The sequence below is a fragment of the Chrysemys picta genome, chromosome 2, assembly GCF_011386835.1.
Source record: "Chrysemys picta bellii isolate R12L10 chromosome 2, ASM1138683v2, whole genome shotgun sequence".
NCBI lineage: Eukaryota > Metazoa > Chordata > Testudines > Emydidae > Chrysemys > Chrysemys picta.
The window spans coordinates 45,774,007-45,796,172 of NC_088792.1; the positions used below are offsets into that span (position 1 = coordinate 45,774,007).

The 22,166-nt window shown below is 41.8% G+C and overlaps 1 protein-coding gene across 1 annotated transcript in view; it reads left to right on the top strand.

The window, feature by feature from the left end:
- The window catches only part of LOC101940139 (pituitary tumor-transforming gene 1 protein-interacting protein-like), a 50,633-nt gene that overhangs the window by 22,979 nt on the left and 5,488 nt on the right, over positions 1-22,166 (top strand). The window contains exons 5-6 of the mRNA XM_005282414.4: positions 3,132-3,200; positions 17,633-17,679. Of these exons, the coding sequence (XP_005282471.2) occupies positions 3,132-3,200; positions 17,633-17,679 (116 nt within the window). The remainder of the gene's footprint in view (positions 1-3,131; positions 3,201-17,632; positions 17,680-22,166) is intronic.

Genomic DNA, 22,166 nt, shown 5'->3' on the forward strand with positions numbered 1-22,166 from the left:
AGACACACGCCTCTGCCCCTTCTGCTATCTGGTCCGAGGATTCCAGTACATTGGCGGCCTCAGCAGACATCTCGAGAATCCATAGCAAGCGGATCGCCTTTCGATTTTTCCTTCTGCAATCTGCCTTTTGAGACACAGAAGAAATGTAAGTCTCAGCAAGTCACCTGCAAAGGACATCTCGAACTGGAAGAGTCCAACTCTGCCAATCTGTTGCCGCCACCCTATCTCTGCTCCGAAGGCAGAAACACCACATGCTCCAGCTCCAGCTTCTGACTCCCCAAACACTCCAGCTACTGCATCCCAACCAACTCCCCTAGAGCCACAGCATGAAAAGGTGGTCCAACCATCTACTGAGGGAAGGACTATCCCTGCCCCTGGGACCGCCCAACTGAAGACACAATATTGGTTCCAAGTTGTGAGTCTAGCAGTGCCAGAACTTCATTTGTTCTAAAATCATTTTTAGTATTTGTGTCCTGTTTCTCATAAAGTTCCTGTCAGTGTGAGACTTTCTTGATTCTGGGGGCTTCCCTGCCAAAGAATGCATCTCTTCCTAAACAGACAGCTACTGTTACTCAGGTACATGGAATCTCTTCAGTCCTGAAGAGTCTTGGTCCTGATCAGAAATCCCCTCTATAGTGCTTCCCTTGGCACCAAAGAAGCCTGCATTAGAACATGAAGATATCAGTATGGGACCAATTTCAAGTGGCACTTTGTTTTGAGGCGTCGTCAGTACCACTCTCAGCTGTGATCCAAAACAAGGGCAAGAAAAGCATGTTGAGGAGGTTTCCATGGGTGTCTACACTACAGTTGAGAGCAAACCTCCCAGCCCATATAGACAGACTCACACTAGCAGGCTAAAAATAACTGTGGCTGTTGTGGAATCAGTGGAGGCTTAGAATAGTCATCTGAGTTCAAGTATCAGAGGGGTAGCCGTGTTAGTCTGAATCTGTAAAAAGCAATAGAGGGTCCTGTGGCACTTTTGAGACTAACAGAAGTATTGGGAGCATAAGCTTTCGTGGGTACGAACCTCACTTCTTCAGATGCAAGTCTGAAGAAAGCTTATGCTCCCAATACTTCTGTTAGTCTCAAAGGTGCCACAGGACCCTCTGTTGCTTTTTATCTGAGTTCAAGTTCACCCTACCTGCTAGGTCTAAGCTAGCCCAAGCCTCCACCAGTGTAGCATTGTCACACAGCTATCATTAGCGTGGTAATGCAAGCCCTGAGAGCACAAGTCTGTCTACCCAGCCTGGGAACCTTACTTTTGGCTGCAGCATAGACATCTCGTATTATGGAGCTTGACTGCCCCAGAAGAGAGAGAAGCAACCACCATCACCTTCAGCCAATGAGCACTCAGGAACATTAATCCCTGCACCGTTAGTGCCAATGGCTCTTCTGTCTCTATTCATGCCACAGGTTCCAAGACTCCCAAGCCTTCTCCTAGTATCTTTTCAGTTGGCTAGCATTGTTAGCATCTTGCACCAGACGTTTTGCTGCTTCCATGTTCTTCAGAGCTAAAGGTTCATGAAATTAATGGCATATGCCAATATATTGTTTCTTCCTGAACTTGTCAGTCCGCTGAAATACTAAAGTATAATGGTTACTTCTAGTTTAGTTGACTTCTATGATAAGCTTAATTGAGAACTTCCCTTGAGAGTGGTTTGAAGCAGGAAAATACTTTTAAATTCCAATGCTGTCCCATAATAAATACTGTACATTCCAAGTTCTAGAGAGGGATGTCATAGCTGTTTGGGAGTCTGTATATTTTGGAACAGAAACATGAGTTGGGACTATTATGTAGTGCCTCCTAGCCTCTCTGATAAACCAGTTTTACAAAAGGCTGTGCAAGATTTAGAGGCTTCTGTTGTATCACATATTTCAGCCACAGTAGGTTCATTCTGAAGTTACTCCAAAGACCGAGGATATTTAAACAGATGCTGAAATATGGTCAGGTTCACAAAAGGTCAATTTATTGATTATCTCCAATTTAATCTTCTGCAATTAAAAACAAATACTTGTTTTGTTTTTTTCTCTCCCCTCTTTCTATGAGAGAGGCCCACATAAATAGGGGAAATGAAAATTGACTGCATGGAAAAGGATCCACCTACATGGTGCGCAAATAAAAAAAAAAAAAAAAAGCTGAGGCAGCAAGTCTCGGAGCCTTGGTCAACTGACTTGGGCTTGCGCTACATTGCTAAGAATAGCTGTGCAGACGTTCAGGCTTAGAGCCCAAGCTGTAGCGCAAGACCTGTGAGCCCAAGTCAGTTGACCCATGCTCTGAGACTTGCTGCTGTGGGGGGTTATTTTGGCTGTGTAAGATATACCCAAAACATACACCTTTTAAAACATTTCCACTTTTAGTATTCTTGGATGATACGTGTAACAATAGTAAGTTTTTAAAACAACTATATGGAAATGTGACTTGACAGTTGATTGTGTCCTTTAATGAACTGCTGAATTCAGACTGCCCCTTCTGATCTATGTATGGCACATCATAGATGCAACATAGGTATGTATCATACGTATGTATGGCACATATATGTTGTGACTTGCTGTGATTATCTTGTTCTAGCCACTGGATGTCACTGTTGCGCCACTTAAGTGCTGATGTAAGTGCACATATATGGTACTACACTTGGACCACAGCTCAAAGAGCTCAACCAACACATGTTGAGACTTATCAATATTTCTGATTAACACCTCTCCAGATCATGCATTCAGTTTTGGGAGATAATTAATATGTGGAGAAATGTGACAAAAGCATACATTTATTATTTTTTTATGTTCAAAGGAGTTGGGATAAATTAAGTCAGTGGTGAATAACTAAAAGAAAAATAAAATATCCTTTGACTGGCATTGGCTTCAAATGTTTTGTAGTTCGTATATGGTATACACAGATTTAGTTGGTAAAGTGTGCAAGTACTGCAAAACCAAAAATACTTCTAGTGTAAAGGGAAAATGCTACCAATTTGTCGGTTGTGAATTAAACCACGTAACAGAGTCAAGTACAACTGTAAAGACTGTAAATCAGGGCCGATTAAAGCATTTTCTGAAAAATGACCAACAGGCTTTTTTTCAAGCACAGAAAAACTCTCTATTTCTCTCCCCCTCCCCCTGCCACCCAATCTTTCTAGTATACCAGATGAAGAGGAAGAAAGGCTTGCCAGAGATCGAGAGGAGAGACGAATGCAATCTCTTCAGCGGTGAGTTTTGGAAATATTGCGTTTAATAACCATACACTTCTTGGTAGAATTTTTATTACGCAAATAGTAACCTTAGTTCCTAGGGAATAAAGTATATATTAAACCAGGGGTAGGCAACCTATGGCATGCATGCCAAAGGCGGCACGTGAGCTGATTTTCAGTGGCACTCACACTGCCCAAGTCCTGGCCACCGGTCCGGGGGGCTCTGCATTTTAATTTTAAATTAAGCTTTTTAAACATTTTAAAAACCTTATTTACTTTACATACAACAATAGTTTAGTTAGACTTCTAGAAAGAGACCTTCTAAAAACGTTAAAATGTATTACTGGCACGCGAAACCTTAAATTAGAGTGAATAAATGAAGACTTGGCACACCACTTCTGAAAGGTTGCCAACCCCTGTATTAAACCAAAACCAAAAAAGTCCAAAACCCAGAGCCATCTAAGCAGGCAGGGTCAATGGAGAGAATATTAACAGGAAAGTATTAGCACAGACATTGTAACTATATTTATGATTCTGACTAAGACAGTGCAACTTCAAATACTGGATAGAGCCAGCGTACGTTCCTTTCCATTGGTTAAACTGGTGTGCTCTTTACTTCCGGGATTCAAGGTTGTACTACTTGGGAAAAGACAGAGTTCAAACAAAACCACAGGAAAGCTCGTACTTAACCAACACTTGTGATCTGGAAATTGCTTACCAGCAGTTTTGCACAGTTAAAATCAAGATCAAGAAATGGAATTTAACATTCCCGCATATTGACAGGTTTCAGAGTAGCAGCTGTGTTAGTCTGTATCCGCAAAAAGAACAGGAGTACTTGTGGCACCTTAAAGACTAACAAATTTATTAGAGCATAAGCTTTCGTGGGCTACAGCCCACTTCTTCGGATGCATGAACAGGTGGGAGTTGTCTTACCAATTAAGTAAGGGGAAAAAAAACTCACACTTCTTATCAACCTGTCTGTACTGGGCTATCTTGATTATCACTTCAAAAGTTTTTTTTCTCTTACCAACTCTGAGAAGCCAATTAAGTAAGACAATTCCCACCTGTTCATGGTGTGTGTATCTCCTCAATATATGTTCCATTCTATACATCCGAAGAAGTGGGATGTAGCCCATGAAAGCTTATGCTCAAATAAATGTGTTAGTCTCTAAGGTGCCACAAGTACTCCTGTTCCTGCATATGTTAACGCATGTGGATTTTGTTTTTCTGGTTAAATGTATAGTTTAATTTAGTGGATGTTAAACATTACTATAAAATATATGGCCAACTTAACATTGCTGTAGCAACCTAAGCTGAATTTCTGGCTTTATTTTAACTGTGCAGCCTTACACAGCAAGATTATCTTTTTGCATTCATGTCCTCCTTTTGGGGCTTGAGAGGGATGACTTGTTTTTTTTGTAAGGCTTTGAAGATCACACTCCACTGAGGGGAATAGGGACAGGAAGGGGCAGAGGTAAGACACTTCCTAGTCAAGACAGGGTCACACAGATGGTTTGAAAATGTGTTGGTTGGTGTATTTTTAAGCATGACTTAAAATGTGTATACACTTGTTGCAAACACCTTTAAAATGCATTGGCTGGCCACGGTCTACATTGGGTGCAAACTTGTATTTAATAAAATGTTAGCTAAGATGCTAACTTATCATCTCAGGAATAGTTTCCTTGACTCATCCATGCAAAAAAGAATGAGTGGTCAGCTAGGAAAAAACATTCACCTATAGTCATATTTGAGCATTTTACACAGGTAGCCACTGATGTCTGGGGAGTGTTCATGTAACTGACCAGGGCAATTCTAGCCCCTATTTTAGAGGTGTTTTCAGTAAGTAAATAGCCATTTATTTTTCAGTTAATCCTTCATTTTTAACTCATGGCTAAGGGTGGAAAGGGCTGGGATACAGTAGCACTGCTAAAGCCAATGCTTCCCTCTCCCATTCATTGATAGGGAATGTGCACCCTTTCAGTGTAAGTGCTTTAGCAAAACAGATCCCAACTTCTGTACCTTTCATATTGGGCTGGGAAAATATGCAGTGATGTCACCGGAAAATGACAGTCAGGCTGTGCTTAAAGAGCTTTACAACCTTTTTTTTTTTTTTTAAATCAAATTTCCTTGTGGACTTAATCCAAAATGAGCATTGTTTATATTTATGACAGGTGTCAAAGTTGGCTTGATCGGTTTCGAAAGTTCTACAAAAATTTATTGTAGAAAAGGTGTATTTGTCAGGATTGATTCATGACATTCAATTTATAACTGATCACTTAACTCATGCAATCAATCGTTTTAGTTTCATAATTAGCCTAAAGAAAACTGAAGTACTATACCAACCTGTGTTGGGTGATGTGCATGTCTAACAGTTAATAAGATTTGTGACGCTCTTTTCCAGTCCATGGAGAAGTTGTGCTGTCTATGGAGTATGCTGTCACAGAATGCCACAATTATTGAGATTCTGTGACACTTCCCAGGGCTGTGGAGCACCTCGCTACCATCTGCTCTTAGCATGAAGAAGCCTTGTCTGTGCCTGCCTGGGTCCCTAACACACACCCTGTCCACATGCAGCCTACACAGATCCCTCATGCTGGCTAGCAGTAGGCACAGTCCAACCCCTGAGTTCTTTGTCCATCCCCCTGAGTGTCAAGCCCCTTAACCACATGACACTCCCACAATTAGCAGATCCTCTTCTTATTACAGATTATAGCTTGCTAGTTACATCTTAGAACACAGCTTTGCTTAACACACAGTGCTTAGATTTGTTTATATAGAAAGCAAATATGTTTATTTAACAAAGAACAGATCAAATGATAGTAAACCGAAATATTGGAAATCAAGAGTGACTCATACAATAAAATCATAACATGTAGTGTAGAGACTATATATAACTAACAATATGCCCTTTTGTCTGTCCCACATGTAAGCATTTTTGCAGTTCTCACATTGGTCTGAACTTACATATGTTCACCTATAGTATTTGCTGAATCCTGTACATTGACGTCACTGTGAGACTCTGTCATTATCCAGTTAAGATTTAGGGTATCTCCATGTAAATGAAACTACTAAGGATGAATAAAATAGAAAGTTTTTGATTGTCTTATGGCATGATTCAGGCAGTTTATGTGCCTTGTTTAAACAATGCAACCTTAACCTTGAATTCACTGGGTTTCTAACTTTTTTTAAATAACACTTCTTTTTTTAAAAAAAAGAAGTTGATATGCAGTTAAATCACTGTGTGCCTGCAGACTTAACTGCACAGTCTTGGGCGGGGGGAAGGATTTACTTCAGTATTTTTTAATGCTCCTAGGTTTGGTTGGAGAGGAATTATTCTTGCAAACTGTAGGAGGCTCGCAGTAAGGGCATCTTTATCTAGCAGACCTTAGGAAGTCTGGGGGTGGGTGCAGGGAAAGGAATCAGTATGCACTTGATCAACTGGCAACAAAGTTCCCTGTTAATTGCGGTACCTGTCCACTCTCCTGTTGAGGAGACTGATGCTGCAGATCATTTAAGGTCCTGAAAAAGGGAGTCCCTCTTCTCTATACCTCTGTAGGCCCTTAGCATCTTCTTCTATAGAACCTAGAAGGTGTATAGAACCTATAGAACCTAGAAGCTTTCTTTCAGCTTCTAATAGCTGATGGTAGAGGCATAGGAAGAAGGGTAGATGGAAAATACTGTCAGGAGGCTTGGGGTTCAGCAGACCTGGGGAAAAACTGGCCTGTGTCCTAGTGCTCTCGGCCCACTGTGTAGGGGGTTCCTGGGAGGTGAAGACTTCCTCCTGGCTCCCTGTGATCTACTCCCTGGTGCCCCCCCTCCATGAGCTTTAGGGCTCTTTCTACATGGGAAAACTGAGTGGCAAAATTATACTGATGTATTTATACCACTATAGCTATACCAGTACAGCTCCCTGTGTGGATGTTCTTGTTCTGGAATAAGAATGTCTCTATGGAGAGTTATACTTGCATAGCTGTAGTGGTATAATTATGAGGTAAATTCTCCCTTGTAGTCAAGTCCTTGGTAGGATTTTCAGCCTCCTGGCAGCCTCAGAAAGTTTCTTAGGACCCATTTGTAAGCCTTAATATATTCATCAGGGTTCCCTGGGGGTCTCTCTCCTCCCACCCACTCCTACAAAAAAAGCATTAATGGACTCCTTCTCTCCCTACCCACCTGCATGTAGCAGACGTGTTTTGGGAATTAACAAGCCTACTAAGGCTTGTGGAGGTTCAGTGGTGGTACCCAGTGAACCTACTAAGGTGTGAGAGATCAAAGAGCTTCTTAAGACCAGCAGTTTTGTTGTTGGTTCTTCCCTTCTGGGTTCTTGATCTTCCCCCATCCTGTGGAAAATCTACTCTGAATTTCCTAAGGTCGTCAGGAGCAGGGCTGACTTCCTGTGGGCCTCAGAAGGTGGAGGTTGGTGTTTGAAAATTGGGACCTTGGTGGTTGGCCAAAGATTTGGGATGCATTCTAGCCTCTGGAGAACTGGCCCCGGGCCCCAGCAAGTCTGAGCCAGTTCTGGTGACCCCATTAAAATGGGTCACAACCCACTTTGGGGTGCTGACCCACAGTTTGAGAACTGCTGCACTACAGCAACTGCAGTTAGCCAGCAAACTGTTTAGCCCAGATGAAGACTTTAGCTCCCTGCTTCCTCAAAATCTACAAGAGGAGACCCAAGGCTCTCAAATGCCCTTCCCAGAAGAGGTCAGAAAGTACCCGTACTATCCTCTGGTCACTCAAGATGCAGATTCTCACTATAACATTCCCTACAGAATTTGAAAATCTGTTGTGTTCAAAATTAGCATTCCATTGTTGGATTGAGCATTGACTACCCTTCTGGACTTTTTTCCCACTGCGCCTTTATAATCCGCATGCAGTGCTTAGATACTATGGCAATACGCACTTCTAGAGCTATTGGTTGATAGAAACCAGGCTGAGAGAGAAGCACTGAGGTTTTTTTTTATTGTAATAGGTCAGATAAGACCCCTAGTTTTTATGCACTTGAGATGCTAGGCTGCTATAGTGTTTGTAAGATCTATTACTTGGTGCAATATCCCCTAGAATCCCACACAGATAGTTTTTGCTCCGGTTCTTGAGAGAGCAGTGTGCCTGATCTGGTAGTAAGTAAGTAAGTTGATAGCAAGATGACCGCCAGCAGTTGGAAGGGAGGGGAGAGGAGAGCAGTGGCTGAGGGAAAAGATGTAGAGTGAAAATTAATTATTGGACAAATCCAAACAGGAGGATTTATATAAGCTGCCCGCTACCTTTGCAAAAAGGCATTTTAAAAATGTACTTCTAGTATTGTTTCTGTAAATGTCCCAGACTAGAATGGGATGCTTCTGTGATTGCCGAGGTGTACACTGTTAACAAACTGAGCTGATTATACAGTACTTTTTAGACTAACTTCCATAATTCAGGGGGGAAAAGGTATAAAGGCTTATTTCTTAAAATCTGATCATACTGTGATGTTTCTACTGATCTTTCCCTGTGCAGCTTTGGTTAAATCTGCCTTACTTGTGCTTCATTTTATTTTGACAACATCTTCTTCTAAAATTAAGTTATTCACCACTACATGTTGCAGTGGGAGGATCATTTTGGGAAGATTTTCAGTGTTCTCAAATAAGTAGACTCCTTGTCCCTTGCTTACAGGAAATTATACACTAACTTCAGCTTGATGGGGCAAACTATGTTCCTTGTATGCCTGATCTCTGAAAATTTACCTAAAATGTAATTCTGCTGGGCAACCCTGCAATAAGATATTTAGGAATCTAGGGTTCTCCTCTATGAAGTATGTGTATGTTGCAGTATATTTCCACTTGCTTATTCTGCGCAGTTCTAGAAGGAATGAGTGCATTCCAGTTTGAGAACAGCAGAGGAAGAGTATGCAGTCTTATATCCACAAATGAAAACATAGCTGATGGGCTTAATTTTAGTTCTGGCATCCTGGAACTACTTCAGGACTTGCCTACCCAGAATACCTTTAGGTTTATATGCTGTGTGGTCTTCCATATTTAATCATGTCCATAAATATAGGTTTAATATGGTATGGGTGTGGTATTACATACTCTAAAAAGGAGGGTGGGGGGTATTATTGTGATGCTTTTCAAGAAACCTCATCTTGGCAGGATCAGAGATAATACATTATGCTGCCATCACAGATGTGTCTCCTCAGCATAGAACCATGGAAAAGCATTGTCATTAACTCTGGATGCAACTGCTTAGTTGTTTTTTTGTGTTTGGTTTTTTTGGCTGGTTGTAATGTGCATTGCCAGAGGGTGGGAGGAATATTTAGTTCATTAACATGATTTTATATCAAGTGGAGAAAGTTTGAGGATGTGAAAGACATCTACTTACTAGTACGCTCTGTGTTTTACCATAGGGATAACAAGCAATGGACTAGCTTTTATTAACGGCATCTCTGAGGAATATAACTGGGTAAATTATTAGTGGAAGAGGGAGATGCAGATCTGACACTATTATAGTAATTATTCGAAAACTTAAAACCGACAGGGATAACGTCAACCTTGCTATCTTTTAATACAGTACATAAGCTTCCAAATTTGACTCTGTAATGATTCCTTTAACTGGTATACAAATTCTGTAATTTTACCAGAAGCACATCATTTTAGATCTGACCCCTGAAAAAAATTAGTTAAGATACTTAAAATGGCTGGGCAAAGGGGGGGCCCACGCAGCCCCCTCCAGAACCTCCCAACTAGAACTAGGTTGTCATAGGGGTTTCTTTAACTCTCTGCTCCTGGAGAATCTTGTTTTGTTGTCTTTATTGTTGACATACTTTGCTGACAGGTATTTTGAAAGAAATTACCAAAATAATTGAAACTGGAGTGATTCTATTGTCATTTTGACAAATAAAATGTGCAGAATTTTAAAATATTGTGCGCAAAATTTTTAATTTTGGGGAGGCAGAATTACCCCAGGGTAAAATTTAGGTGCAGCACTGTTGTTCTTTCCCTTTATTGGCTTTAGCTGTTCCCTGAGATACAATTTTTTCATAAATGGCTGTTTAGATCGGCAGAGGCAGTTGGAAATGCAGCATCCCTTAAAGTGGTTGTCATCTTAATTAGTTCGATGTAGTCTACCTTAGTTTTACCACCTTTTCGTGGTGGTGGTTGCTGCTGCTGCTTGGGAGGGTATGGAGATGGCTTTGCAAAAGAGGAGATTAGTGTTCGAAGCCTTTTCAAATATCCAAAAAATATTTTCAAAAATATCTTTGGAGTTACATCCACCAGTCTTAAACTTTTCCTGTAGAGTTTCTAAAGAGCTTTTCTGGTTCTAATATAACTTATTGTGTGGAAGAAATGTTATTTCTGAAGCTTAGTGTTTAAAGAAAAAATGCTCTTGTATTCAGTACCAGCTATTGTGTGGTCCCAACATTCTCAGTGCCCAGAATAGCTTGACTAAGATGTATAGTACACGTGAAATTTCTTGGGGTATCGTACACTGCACTTGCAGGCAGCTTAGACTTGATTGACTTAAGTATTCATAATAATTCAATCATAAGTCACAAAAGTTAGCAAGATAAAAAAGGCCTATTAAACAAAGTCCACCACCCATTCATAAAGGTCTTTCAATGATATATTCAGGAAGTGGTTGTTTGAAAAGGTTGGTGTCTGTTAGAATAAAGTGGCAGGGCTAATGGTTCTAGTTACCTCTTATTATCACAGGCAAGAAACTTTATCACTGAATCCTGAAGAGTTCTGACAAATTGAAGAATAATGCAGGCATAAATAGTTTGTGGTTAGAGCAGGAGAAAGGCAGACAGGACTTCAGAGTTCTTAATTATAACATCCATTTATCTTTACTATTTATATGGTGTCTGCCCGAGTTCTGTCTTGAGCTTTGTGTGGTCTTGTCTCTTTTCCCATATGTAATGTGGGGATATTACGTGCTTGCTATCCTCATGGGAGGTTATAAAACTAGTATAGGGCTTTGAAGATGTAAATAGTGTAGTGCTAAGCAGTAGTACCTAGTTTTTAATATGGTGACTTTTGGTGTATTGACAAATTTCAGATTTTTCTACATGCAATTTACAGAAATCCACTATAAGATACCATGTTAATAGGGTTGCCAACTGTCTAATCGCATAAACCCAAACACCCTTGCCGTGCCTCCAGCCCCCCTTGCCCAAGGCCACACCCCTGCCCTGCCCCCTCTCCGAGGGCCCCCTCCCTCCATCGCTCACTCTCCCCCACTCTCACTCACCTTAACTGGGCTGGAGCACAGGGTTGGGGTGCGGGATGGGGCATGGGCTCTGAGCTGCGGGATGGGGCCAAGCGATTCGGAGTATGCGAGGGGCTCTGGGTTGATCCTGGGTCAGGGGGTTGGGATGTGGGAGAGGGCTCGGGGTGCGGGATCTGGGAGAGAGTTTGGGTGCGGGAGGGGGTTCTGACCTGAGGCAGAGGGTTTGGGATGCAGGCTCTGGGGGGGTGGGGAGTTTCAGTGCGGAAGGAGGCTGGGTCAGCAGGTTGAGGTGCCGGAGGGGGTGCAGGCTGCAGCCGGGTGGCACTTCCCTCGGCTGGCTCCCGGAAGTGGCAGCATGTCTGGGAATGACTCTAGGCTCATGGGCAGCCAGACAGCTCTGCATGCCGCCCCTGCCTGCCAGCACCGCCCCTGCAGCTCCTGTTGTCCGGGAACAGGGAACTGCGGCCAATGGGAGCTGAGGAGTCAGCACTTGGGGTGGGGGCAGCACACACAGACCCCCTGGCTGAGCCGCCTCCTATGTCACTGCTTCCGGGAGTGGCGCAGAGCCAGGTCAGGTATGGAACCTTCCTTAGACCCCACTGCACCACCAGACTTTTAGTGGCCTAAAATTTCCCAAATTGGCTTCAGTAGCCTCTGAGAGATTAAGCCTGATTCTGGGAGGCTCCCGGCCAAGCCAGGAGGGTTGGCAACCCTACATGTTAATATTGTGTATTGACTTCATCATACAGGGGGTCCCTGGTATACATCTCCCCATTATCCTTCATTTCGCATATCTGTTGCTCATCAGTAGGGAATGTGTTCCAGTTCCCCTCGGTCCCGATATGCATATCCATTGCTTCTCCTTTTGCATGGCTTTTCTTTGGGTGCTTCACCCAGCATTCAGGAGGCACAGGGAGGAGGGGGCGGAACTGGGCAGGAAGAGGCGGGACAGAGGTGGGTGGGGCGGACCATTATTTCTTATGGGAAAAAATTCCCCAATATTCATTGTTTCAGTATCCATCGCCCTTTTCAGGAACACAACCCCAACGTATACCATGACCCACAGTAACTGTTAGTCTGTGTAGCAGTGGCTAGCAAGCTGTACAAACCACTAAAATAGTGAGGAATATAAATGTTTCTCCTACTTGGAGATGTTTAGATTGCGTATTTACTGCAGGCTTAATGTTTGTGAGGGGAATAGTAGTTGTTAAATAAAGCAGATGGCCAGCAGTGTTACTATCATTCTGGAGGCATATCTAGTTATTTACAGCTCAAATGTTGGTTTAAAAACAGGCAACTGTTTTGTCATAATGGTACAGAATACATAAATGCATTCTGTAAGTCATTGATGTATCATAAAAGCAAGTACTGAACTCAGAAAGGAATGAGCTAAAAGACCATTAAGCAGGTTAAAAACAGATGATTCAAAAAGTTAAGTTTAAAATTAAGCTCTTTTTTAGTGAGCTTAACTTTAAAAGCTAGACAACTTTAAACACTGGTTATGAACAGTCACATTAACCATTGGTTATGAGTCAAGATTCCTAAATACATGCTTAAATTAGAGTTAAAAAGTACATTTAGCTGTATGCCTACACCTGCTTCTGCTGAATGGATAGTGATCTTTGAATGGGTAGCGATCCAGTATTTCATTTTCTCCATCATTTAGTGTATAGTTCCATGTCTTATTTACTGCAGACCATTAAAACCCTGCTCTGAATATAGTAATATTAATTTATTTGTGGGTTTTTAATAGCAATGCTTCACAAATATTAATCTTCCTAACACGCTTATGAGGTAAGGTGATAGCCCTATTTTACAGATGGGATCTTAGGCACAGAGATTAAAGTCAAGTGTCCAGTAAATTGGATGCCCAATTTGGGATGCCATGGGCATGATATTTTCCAGAGTATTCAGCATTTCATAATGCTTTATGTTCAGAGCAGAGCTCCAATGGATTTCAGTTGAAGCTGAGTGCTCAGCATTTCTGCGTATTATGTCCCAGGTGTCTAGAGGTGATCACTCAGAAAATGAAGAACATACAATTTGTGACCACTGGTGAAAAGTTTAATTTGTGACTTGCCCAGCATCACATAGGAACTCTGGCAGAGACATGGATAGAATCCAGATTTCCTGGGTAGCATTCAAGTGTTTTAACCATGTGATCAGCCTTTCTTCTTCCTGCAGTCCCTTGCTTCATTTGCTGCACACCTTTGAGTATGCACAACAAATGAGGTAGGGGTTGAACAGACAACAATGTAATTCACTATATAACACTGATTCATTCCCTAGGCACTGGCTATCCTTTGCACTGAATGAGTCAGGGGTCCTGTGGGAAAAAATGTGATTATGTAATTAAAACCTATAGCATAATGAATACACATAATATTACTCCTAAGGGTATTCTGTACCTAAAAATTCTGTGCACAATATTTTAAAATTCCTCAAGTTTTCTCAATAAATAAATGCAGAGGCTCTGTGGCAGTGGGGAGCACAGGCTGTACAAAGTGGGAGATCACCCTGCAGCCTCCCCTCCCCCAAGACACTGACTCAGTGGTGAGGCTGCACCTGACCCTGACACAGCATAAGGGCTGGGCCTGCCCCAGAAACACCCTGGGGGCCTGTGCCAGGTGCACCAGGTGTGGGGCAGGCAGGCTCAACCGGGCATGATCCAAGTGTGACTCAGTGTGGAGGGATCCAGGTGTGGGGTGAGAGGATTCTGTGTGCAGGCATCTCACTGTGGGGTCTAGGTGTAGGGAGATCTGGATGCACAGAAGCTCGTTGGGGGCGGCGGTTCCAGGTGCAGGAGCAATAGGACTCTGCAGGGGCTTCCAGGTGAAAGTGGTTGGGGCTCAGCAGAGGGGTCTGGGTGTGGGGGGGATCTCAGCAGAGGCATCTGGGTGCTGGGGGAGTGGGGCTTGGTGGGGTGGAGGTCTGGGTGCAGTTGGGGGTCCATGGCGTGGGGGTCTGGATGTGAGGACTCAGGGGGGTGGAGCTCATCAGGGTGGGAGTTTGATTGTAGGGAGCTCTGGGGGGGGGTCTGGGTGCAGGGGTTGAAGTTCAGTGGGGTTTGGGTATGGAGTGCTGGGGGAGTTCTGGGTATACGGGGTGAGGCTTGATGGGGGTGTCTGGGAATAGAGGTCCAGATGCATGGAGGCTGGGCAGATGGGGGTGCAGCTTCCCATACAGTGACTGCTTCCCCATCAACTGAGGAGCAATGGGGGCAGGAAGCAGGGGAGGATGCTGAGCTTCCTGCAGCTGGGGGAGATTTCTGGCGGTGGGTCTGACACAGCCCCAGCTACTCCTTGCAGGGGAAGTCCTGTCCTCTCCTGCCTCCAGCCCAGCCAGGACTAGCAGCTGATCCTAGCTCAGGGTAGGAGCCACTGGATGGGGTGTCCCCAGCCCTATGGTGATTTACCTCTCCACTGGCAGCTCTGGGTGCCTGAAAGAATGTACCTGCACAGCTAGGGAGTGGTGTGTGACTGCTCTTGCAGTTTCCCTTTGCTTCCCTGTCAAAGTCATTTTTCTGCGGGGAAGCAAAGAAATCTGCAGGGGACATGAATTCTGCGCTACCACAAGTGCGCAGAATTCTCGCAAGAGTAACATAAAGAGGAATTAAGGTTGCCCAGGCAATCATTTATTAATGTATCTTTTAATGTAATTTACTACTTCTTTTTTTTAAACAAACTGGAAAAAAAAATTACACCACATGGAATTATATTGATCCCCCACATAGTCATCACCAGGGTTCAGCTCTTCAGAACCACAACATGACCTTCTACCACTTGAACTAAGGTAGTAGCTGGTAGCAGAAAGTTGCTGTTCATCATCTATGTGGACTACTCATTAGAGAGTGACAAAACATTTTTGCCAGTGGTTTTAGAGATATTCGCTGACAGAGGAATGTGGAGACTCAGGGTTCCTGGTTTCACTTCCAGGTTCTGGAGCAGTGTATATTCTAGGGGTTACAGAATCCTGTCCCCCATCTGAAACTTCTTTCCTTCTATCCCTGTCCTCCCCAGCTTGTCTTCACTACAGGGGTAAGTTGATCTAAGTTGCGCTATTCCAGCTATGTGAATAATGTAGCTGGAGTCGACGTAGCTTACGTGGATTTACCGTGGTGTCTTCACTATGCTGCATCGACAGGAGACACCCTCTGATTGCCTTACCTTACTCTTCTCGGGAGCTGGAGTACCAGAGTCAACTAGAGAGCGCTCTGCTTCGATTGCAGCAGCGACGATCTCCCCAGTAGTGAAGACAAACCCTCAGTCCTCATACCTCTGATCTCCCTTGTCGTCCTTCTTTTTCCCTCCCCCAAACTTTTCATGCTTCTGCATTCAAGTTAGACTTACTTCTTTTCCATGCTGTCTGGGCCCCAGCAGTCAGATCAGTCAATCTCCCTGCTTTCAGTCCCAGTGCTTGGCACCTCAGCGATACCAAGCTTCCAGGAGGAGCAATTGCAGGGAAAAGTCTAGCTCAGCCCATTGGTCCTGGGAGAGAGCATACTCTGTTGCTCTTGGGGATGGTACACATGCAATCTGGTTGACACACAGGAACTTTATGGCAGTGGAGTATGCTCAGTGCAGAAGGAATCTTTGGTGAATTTGGCTGTCAAGCTGCAACAAGCCTCTGAGCATGTGTGAACTGCTTGGGTGGATTGTGAAAGGGATAGCAAAAAGCGCACACCTGGAGCTAGGACAACTCCCCTTTGCCAGATTTCTAGTCTGTTCCAAAGTATGGAGGCGCTAGACCTTTTTAGTGAAACAGTTGTAAGAATCTGTTAAGAATGGCAAAATAATGTATATTCCCCTAAATTTGTTCTCAGACATGGCAAAATCATTTCCACCAAAACTCCTCCCAGTCGTCTTCCACACTCCACCTTAGAAAAATCAGCCAGAGACAGACAGCTAGCATACAGAATCTCCGCTTGAATGGTTAGATTGGTAACCGAAAACAGGGCCTTATAATTGAAGCTGTTAGGCAGTGTTAACTAGTGACTACCAGTGCTACCTATGATGCCATAATGTTTTTACTATGTCTCCATTTTTTTTACATTCTAATGTTTTTTTGCTTTTTTGACTGCACATTGAGATGTCTTCACTTAATGCCTAACAAACTGACAAAGTTAGCCTCAAAACATTGCTCGGACACGAGGGGTAGAGGATAGGAGAGCTGATATGTTCTGTCTTACAGATGGGGAAATTGACAGAGGTTTGACTTGTCACATAGGAAGTCATAGGTAGAGCCAGGAATCTGATCTGCTGATTCTCTGTTAATTTGTTTGCCACAGCCGGCCTGCCTTGTCTCTTCGCTATACTTTCCTCTATGTAAAAGTCTGACTTCAAAGTTTTTAAAAAGTGGTATGTTGACTTTAAGGCAATGTCTGTAATTGTAGATTCCAGTGCTCAGTTCAGTCTTGATACTGAGTACAAGAATCAGAGTTCTCTCAGCACACTGGTTCATCAACCCCTTGTATATTAGCAGTTAACAAACCAGTATCTTCCTGCTCCTCCATACGAATATTGCTGAAGGAGAAAGATTAGCAATAGCACGATGGTACCAGCATCAGAGTCGCAAGACATTTTTTGTGGTTACTTCTGAAATGTTAAATTTCAGTTTAGTTAAAGGAAAGTGCAGTAAACAGAAATATTACTTTACCCTAGTAGTGTATTCTTTTGTTTAAAAAAAAGGTAATCAAAGCATTTATTTCAAACAAATTAGAAAAGCATTCTTCCACTAGAATATAAAAAAAGTTGCCATAGTTACTCCTTTTGCAAAGTTGATGGTATAGTTTAGACAACTATATTTTCATTTACTCATTGTAATGTGTAACCAAATAATAATGTTAATATAAAATTTCTTCTCCTTGTAGATTTGTGATATTAAATTAGCATTCTGCAACATGCAGTCTGATATGAATTTTACAACTATATTCCCTGCTGGGCAGCATAGTGACATTTATGAGAGAGTTCCCTGGATGTAATTAAGGCAGTGTATTTTCAGTTTCCTTGCTTGTCGATATGATCCTAATTGATGGCTTGATTTGTTAATGGGGAGTTACAGTGAGTTTTAGAACTGGGAGCTGTAAGCTTTAGAAATGATTTTAGAAAGTTATAATTATTGCAGGATTCTTAAAAACAAAATAAAAACCCTGGTCCATTTGGACCCAAATGCAATTGTTATACCTTGCTTATAAAATGTCTTGAAACAGCCTAAAATATAAAAATGTTCCTGATATTTATTAATCTTTGCAGGAAACATGAAAGAAAAATGAAACAGGATGAGATACGCAAGAAATATGGTATGTATGCTAATCTTACTGTAATGTCTGAATAAAGTTTTTTCTTCTCTGTTCACACTATTTAAATAGGCATATTCCCATCATATTGGTAATGAATATGGACCCTTTCACCTCAGGATCTTGAGTCCAGGTTAATAGTGATGAAAAGTCACTACCATTTGACTGTTCAGTGGCCTAAGTAGAGTAGACTGGCTGGCCTTAGTCCAGTTTCATGTGGGTGATAATTAGAATCCTTATTAGCATTCACAGCAGGAAAACAAGGATTAAGTGGAGATTTTGGAGCCTGAAGTACTTTCATTCCTGCAGTTAGTTGTTCCAAAATAGATTTGTGGCACAATAGTGAGAATGGGGAAGTATGAGGGAGCTTTGCACTACCGTTGCCTGTGTTGTGCCTCTTACTGGAGGACTTCATTATTCAGAGCTGTCAATCTTAACCCTTTTTAATTTGGTCTGTTCGTGGGGCTACTGATGCCGTGTATTCAAATATGTATGATAAAAAGATATACTGTGTTTTTTATCATGTAAATTACACTAGTATCAAATATAGTGATTCTGTATTTAGAGCTCTGACCAGCCACTCAAAACCATTTTAATTTCCAGTCTCTTGTTAAACTGATTGGCAGGAGCTGGGAATGTCTTCATCATTCTGCACCAAGTCTACTGGCATATGCAGGAGTGTTTTAGATGAGCACTAAAGGGATTTTCATGGATCAAGGAAGCTTGCAATAACATGGGCTCCTTAGTGAACCTTAAGAGTAGGAGAAGGGAAAATTGTTACAGATACTATGTAACTTTTAAGTGTGTATATAATTCACAAATTTTGATTCTGTAACAGTGTACATCATCACTGACCTTGGCCTTCAAACTTCTGTTTCATTTAAAAATGTTTGTTTGAATTATATGGGGGTAAATAAAACTTCAATCAGTGCATTTTGTTTTAAGATTGTTTTCTCCCGCTCCCCCCCATGGTGCTTTTGTTTCTATAGACTTGATGGGTTCAGTCCTGTGGGGTACTGAGCTTCCTGTAATATCCAATAAAGCGCTCAGCACTGAAGTCAGTGGGACTTCTCCAGTGCTTGAAGTTGAGCATTTGCTTAAATGCATTGCTGGATCTTGTCAGAATGCTCAGTGGCTTGCAGGATTGAGCCCTATAATCATTTGCGTTCTGGCTATAAATCTACCAAGTTCACTTGCAGATACATTCTTCAATCACATGCATGTCTGTGTCACCCTGCTCCCACTGAAGTCAATAGTTCTGTCACTGACTTCAGTGGGAGCCTGTTCCAGCCCCCCAGTGTGCAAGTGTAAGTCTTGACTTCTAATAAAATCATTAGATATACCCATATTTGCACACACAACTTGTTTACAGGGCAATTGCCACACAATAGTTTAACAATTAGATTTGGAAACTTCAAAAGTTAACTTTTTTATGAAATTGATTTATTTGCAAGGTGTAAGTTTCATCGCATTTTGAGACTACACTTATTTACGTTATCAACCCAAATGCAGTTTCTCATAATGAATAATTGTTTGATAGAGGCACCAAACTGGATTATGAAGATGTGTGTGGTTGAATAGGAAATGGTTGAAAGGAGAGAGATGTTATACCTTTAAAAAAAAAAAAAAAAGAAAAATCCTCAAGCAACATCAAATGACTCCTAATATATTAAACTTATTCTGAAATAAATTAATCGAAAATAGTTCAGTACGCGAAATAAAGTACAAATGCTAATTCTCATCGTTGAATTACTAATTCTCATCTTTAAATATGATTATAAAAATAATTAAATGAGACCTAAGACAGGTCCTCAGCACAGCCTTCTTCTGCATCTGTCTTCATTTTTAGCTGTCTAGTAAATAGTCTGATAAAAATTGCTGCAGAAAATTATGGAGGCACTAGATTATTTTACGCTGCCTCTTACACATTGCAGAGGGGATTCACTGTTAAGTAGGCAAAGATGAGTGGCAGAATGACAATGGCTTTGTTAACCTGACTCTCTAAATTAAGATGATCATGCCTGAAATGTCAGTCCTTGGTTGGCTTTAAGGGAATGCCTTTTTCCCATTTCACCCACTAGCTTTTCTTACCCCATTTAAATGGTAATTACACATTTATAATGCATTGCAAGTGTCGCTCACTTCAGCCATAGTCCTTTAGGAGCACTGGAAGCAATAGAGCTTTAGTAATGGGGAATATTCATTTTGAATTGTTTTTGTTGCAAAATTTGTCACTATTTTTCATTTGCTCGCATATATGAATGCAGTATGATTATTCAAATTATACATTGATGGTTTAACAACCTTTAAAACAGAATTTAGAGTATTTTCCAGCTTGTGTAACATACAAAGAAACTAGGATTTAATTGCCCCCATATTTGCTGCTATTGTACATTTGATATAGCATCGGTAAGGCCTGGTCTACACGAGGGTGGGAAGGGGGAAGGGGATCAATCTAAATTACGCAACTTCAGCTATGTAAATAACGTAGCTGAAGTGGATGTACTTAGATCTGCTCACCGCAGTGAAGACACTGCGGTATGTTGACTGCTGATGCTCGCCCGTCAACATCACCTGCGCCTCTCGCTCCAGTGGAGTACTGGAGTCGATGGGAGAGCGCTTGGTGGTTGATTTATCATGTCTAGACTAGACGCAATAAGTCGACCCCTGCTGGATTGATCTGGCGGGTAGTATAGACAAACCCTTAGATGCTGCTTTACTGTCTGTACTTTCCACTACCACCAAGCAAAAATCCAAAGAGCCCTACCTCTCCAAGATGATAAAGAATGTCCTTTGTCTTCCGTTACACACAATGATTACCCTTCATGATTTTGGGATTCCATACTCTTTGTTTCCTCTTAAATTGTGCAAAGACACTTGATAGTCATTCTAACGCTGCATAAGCCTATTTCTGTACTTTGATTTTACATAAGACATTTATGTTCAAAAGTTTATCACAATAAATAGGTATACTGTCCTAGATGGGTATATTTTCCTTTAACCTTCTGTAGTGTTCTGAATGCAAAACAGTTGAACTCTTCTAAATCATTAGTTTACAAATTTTGTAACACTTATTTGTATTAGCTTGTAACTTAGGAGTTGAGATATAATATGAAATTTAAGGAAGAAAACCTGTTTAATGGGAGAGAAAAGTATGCCTACAGTGAGAAAAGAGGATGGGGAAATATGTATCAAACTTCCTCCCAGACCCAATCTAGTACAATTAGTTTTCAGTGTGTATACTCTGAAGTATGGCTCAAACCCCATGTTTGGACTTTATTTGTAAAAGGTTAGGATCCCTGTATAAAATGTTAACCCAACATATAGCATAGTGAACACTATAGAGACAGGTATTTAGACATTTTCGTTTGTCTTGCCCAGTTCCCATATGTTGAGGCCTTGTACTTTCATTCTGTCTGAAGATGCTTGAGTCTGACAACTTTTAAGGTATCCAAGAGCCCTTAAGTAAAGTTGAGTAAGCCAACTAACAAATCAAAATGGTTGCAAAGTATTAAGCCAAAATAATGAACTATAATGACAAAAACAAATGGAGCAATCTGCTTGTGGTTTTTACAAGCCTGTTTCCTCATGACCAAATTCAGAAGTGACCTGAGTCAACCCTTACAATGAGCTTCAGGAGACTTATCTAACAAGTCTGTGCTCTGAACTTCAAAGTCCAAACCAAAGGTTGGGTTTTCACACCTATATCGAAAGGAAAACCACCACAAGGAGAGAAGCAGCCTTGTGCCTAGCTCAAGACAGTGGGTGAGCTCTAGCTAAATTCAGCTACCTGATGACTTCCCGCTCCAGATCCTTCCACTTTTGAGCCACAACATCCAAGATGTGGCAGCTGGCTCTAGCATGTCACCACACCGACAATTTTGCCCGTCTTATTGGTGGTTCCCCAGATCCTTTTTGCCCATCCATCACGTATGTAAAGTCTCCTTCTCCATGAAGGGCCAATACTAGCAACTCACTGCTGTCCCCTGGTCTCTGTTTCTAGTGGTGATCTCAATCTGCATTCTCAGATAAGAAAAGGAAAAAACTAAAAATGTTGGTGTATGAGGTATGGCAGATAGGGATGGGATGAATAAAAATAAAGGGGAGGTATATAAGTAGGGCCCTACCAAATTCACAGACCATTATGGTAAATTTCATGGTCATAGGATTTAAAAAATCTTAAATTTTACAGTTTCAGATATTTAAATACCTGAAAGGGGGTTCCAAAGAGGATGGATCTAGACTGTTCTCAGGGGTAGCAGATGACAGAACAAGAAGCAATGGTGTCAAATTACAGTGGGGTAATTTAGTTTGGATATTAGGATAAACTTTTTCACTAGGAGGGTTGTGAAGCACTGGAATGGGTTATCTAGGGAGGTGGTGGGATCTCCCTCCTTAGAAGTTTTTAAGGTTAGGCTTGACAAAGCCCTGGCTGGGATCATTTAGTTGGGGATTGGTCCTGCTTTGCGCAGGGGGCTGGACTAGATGAC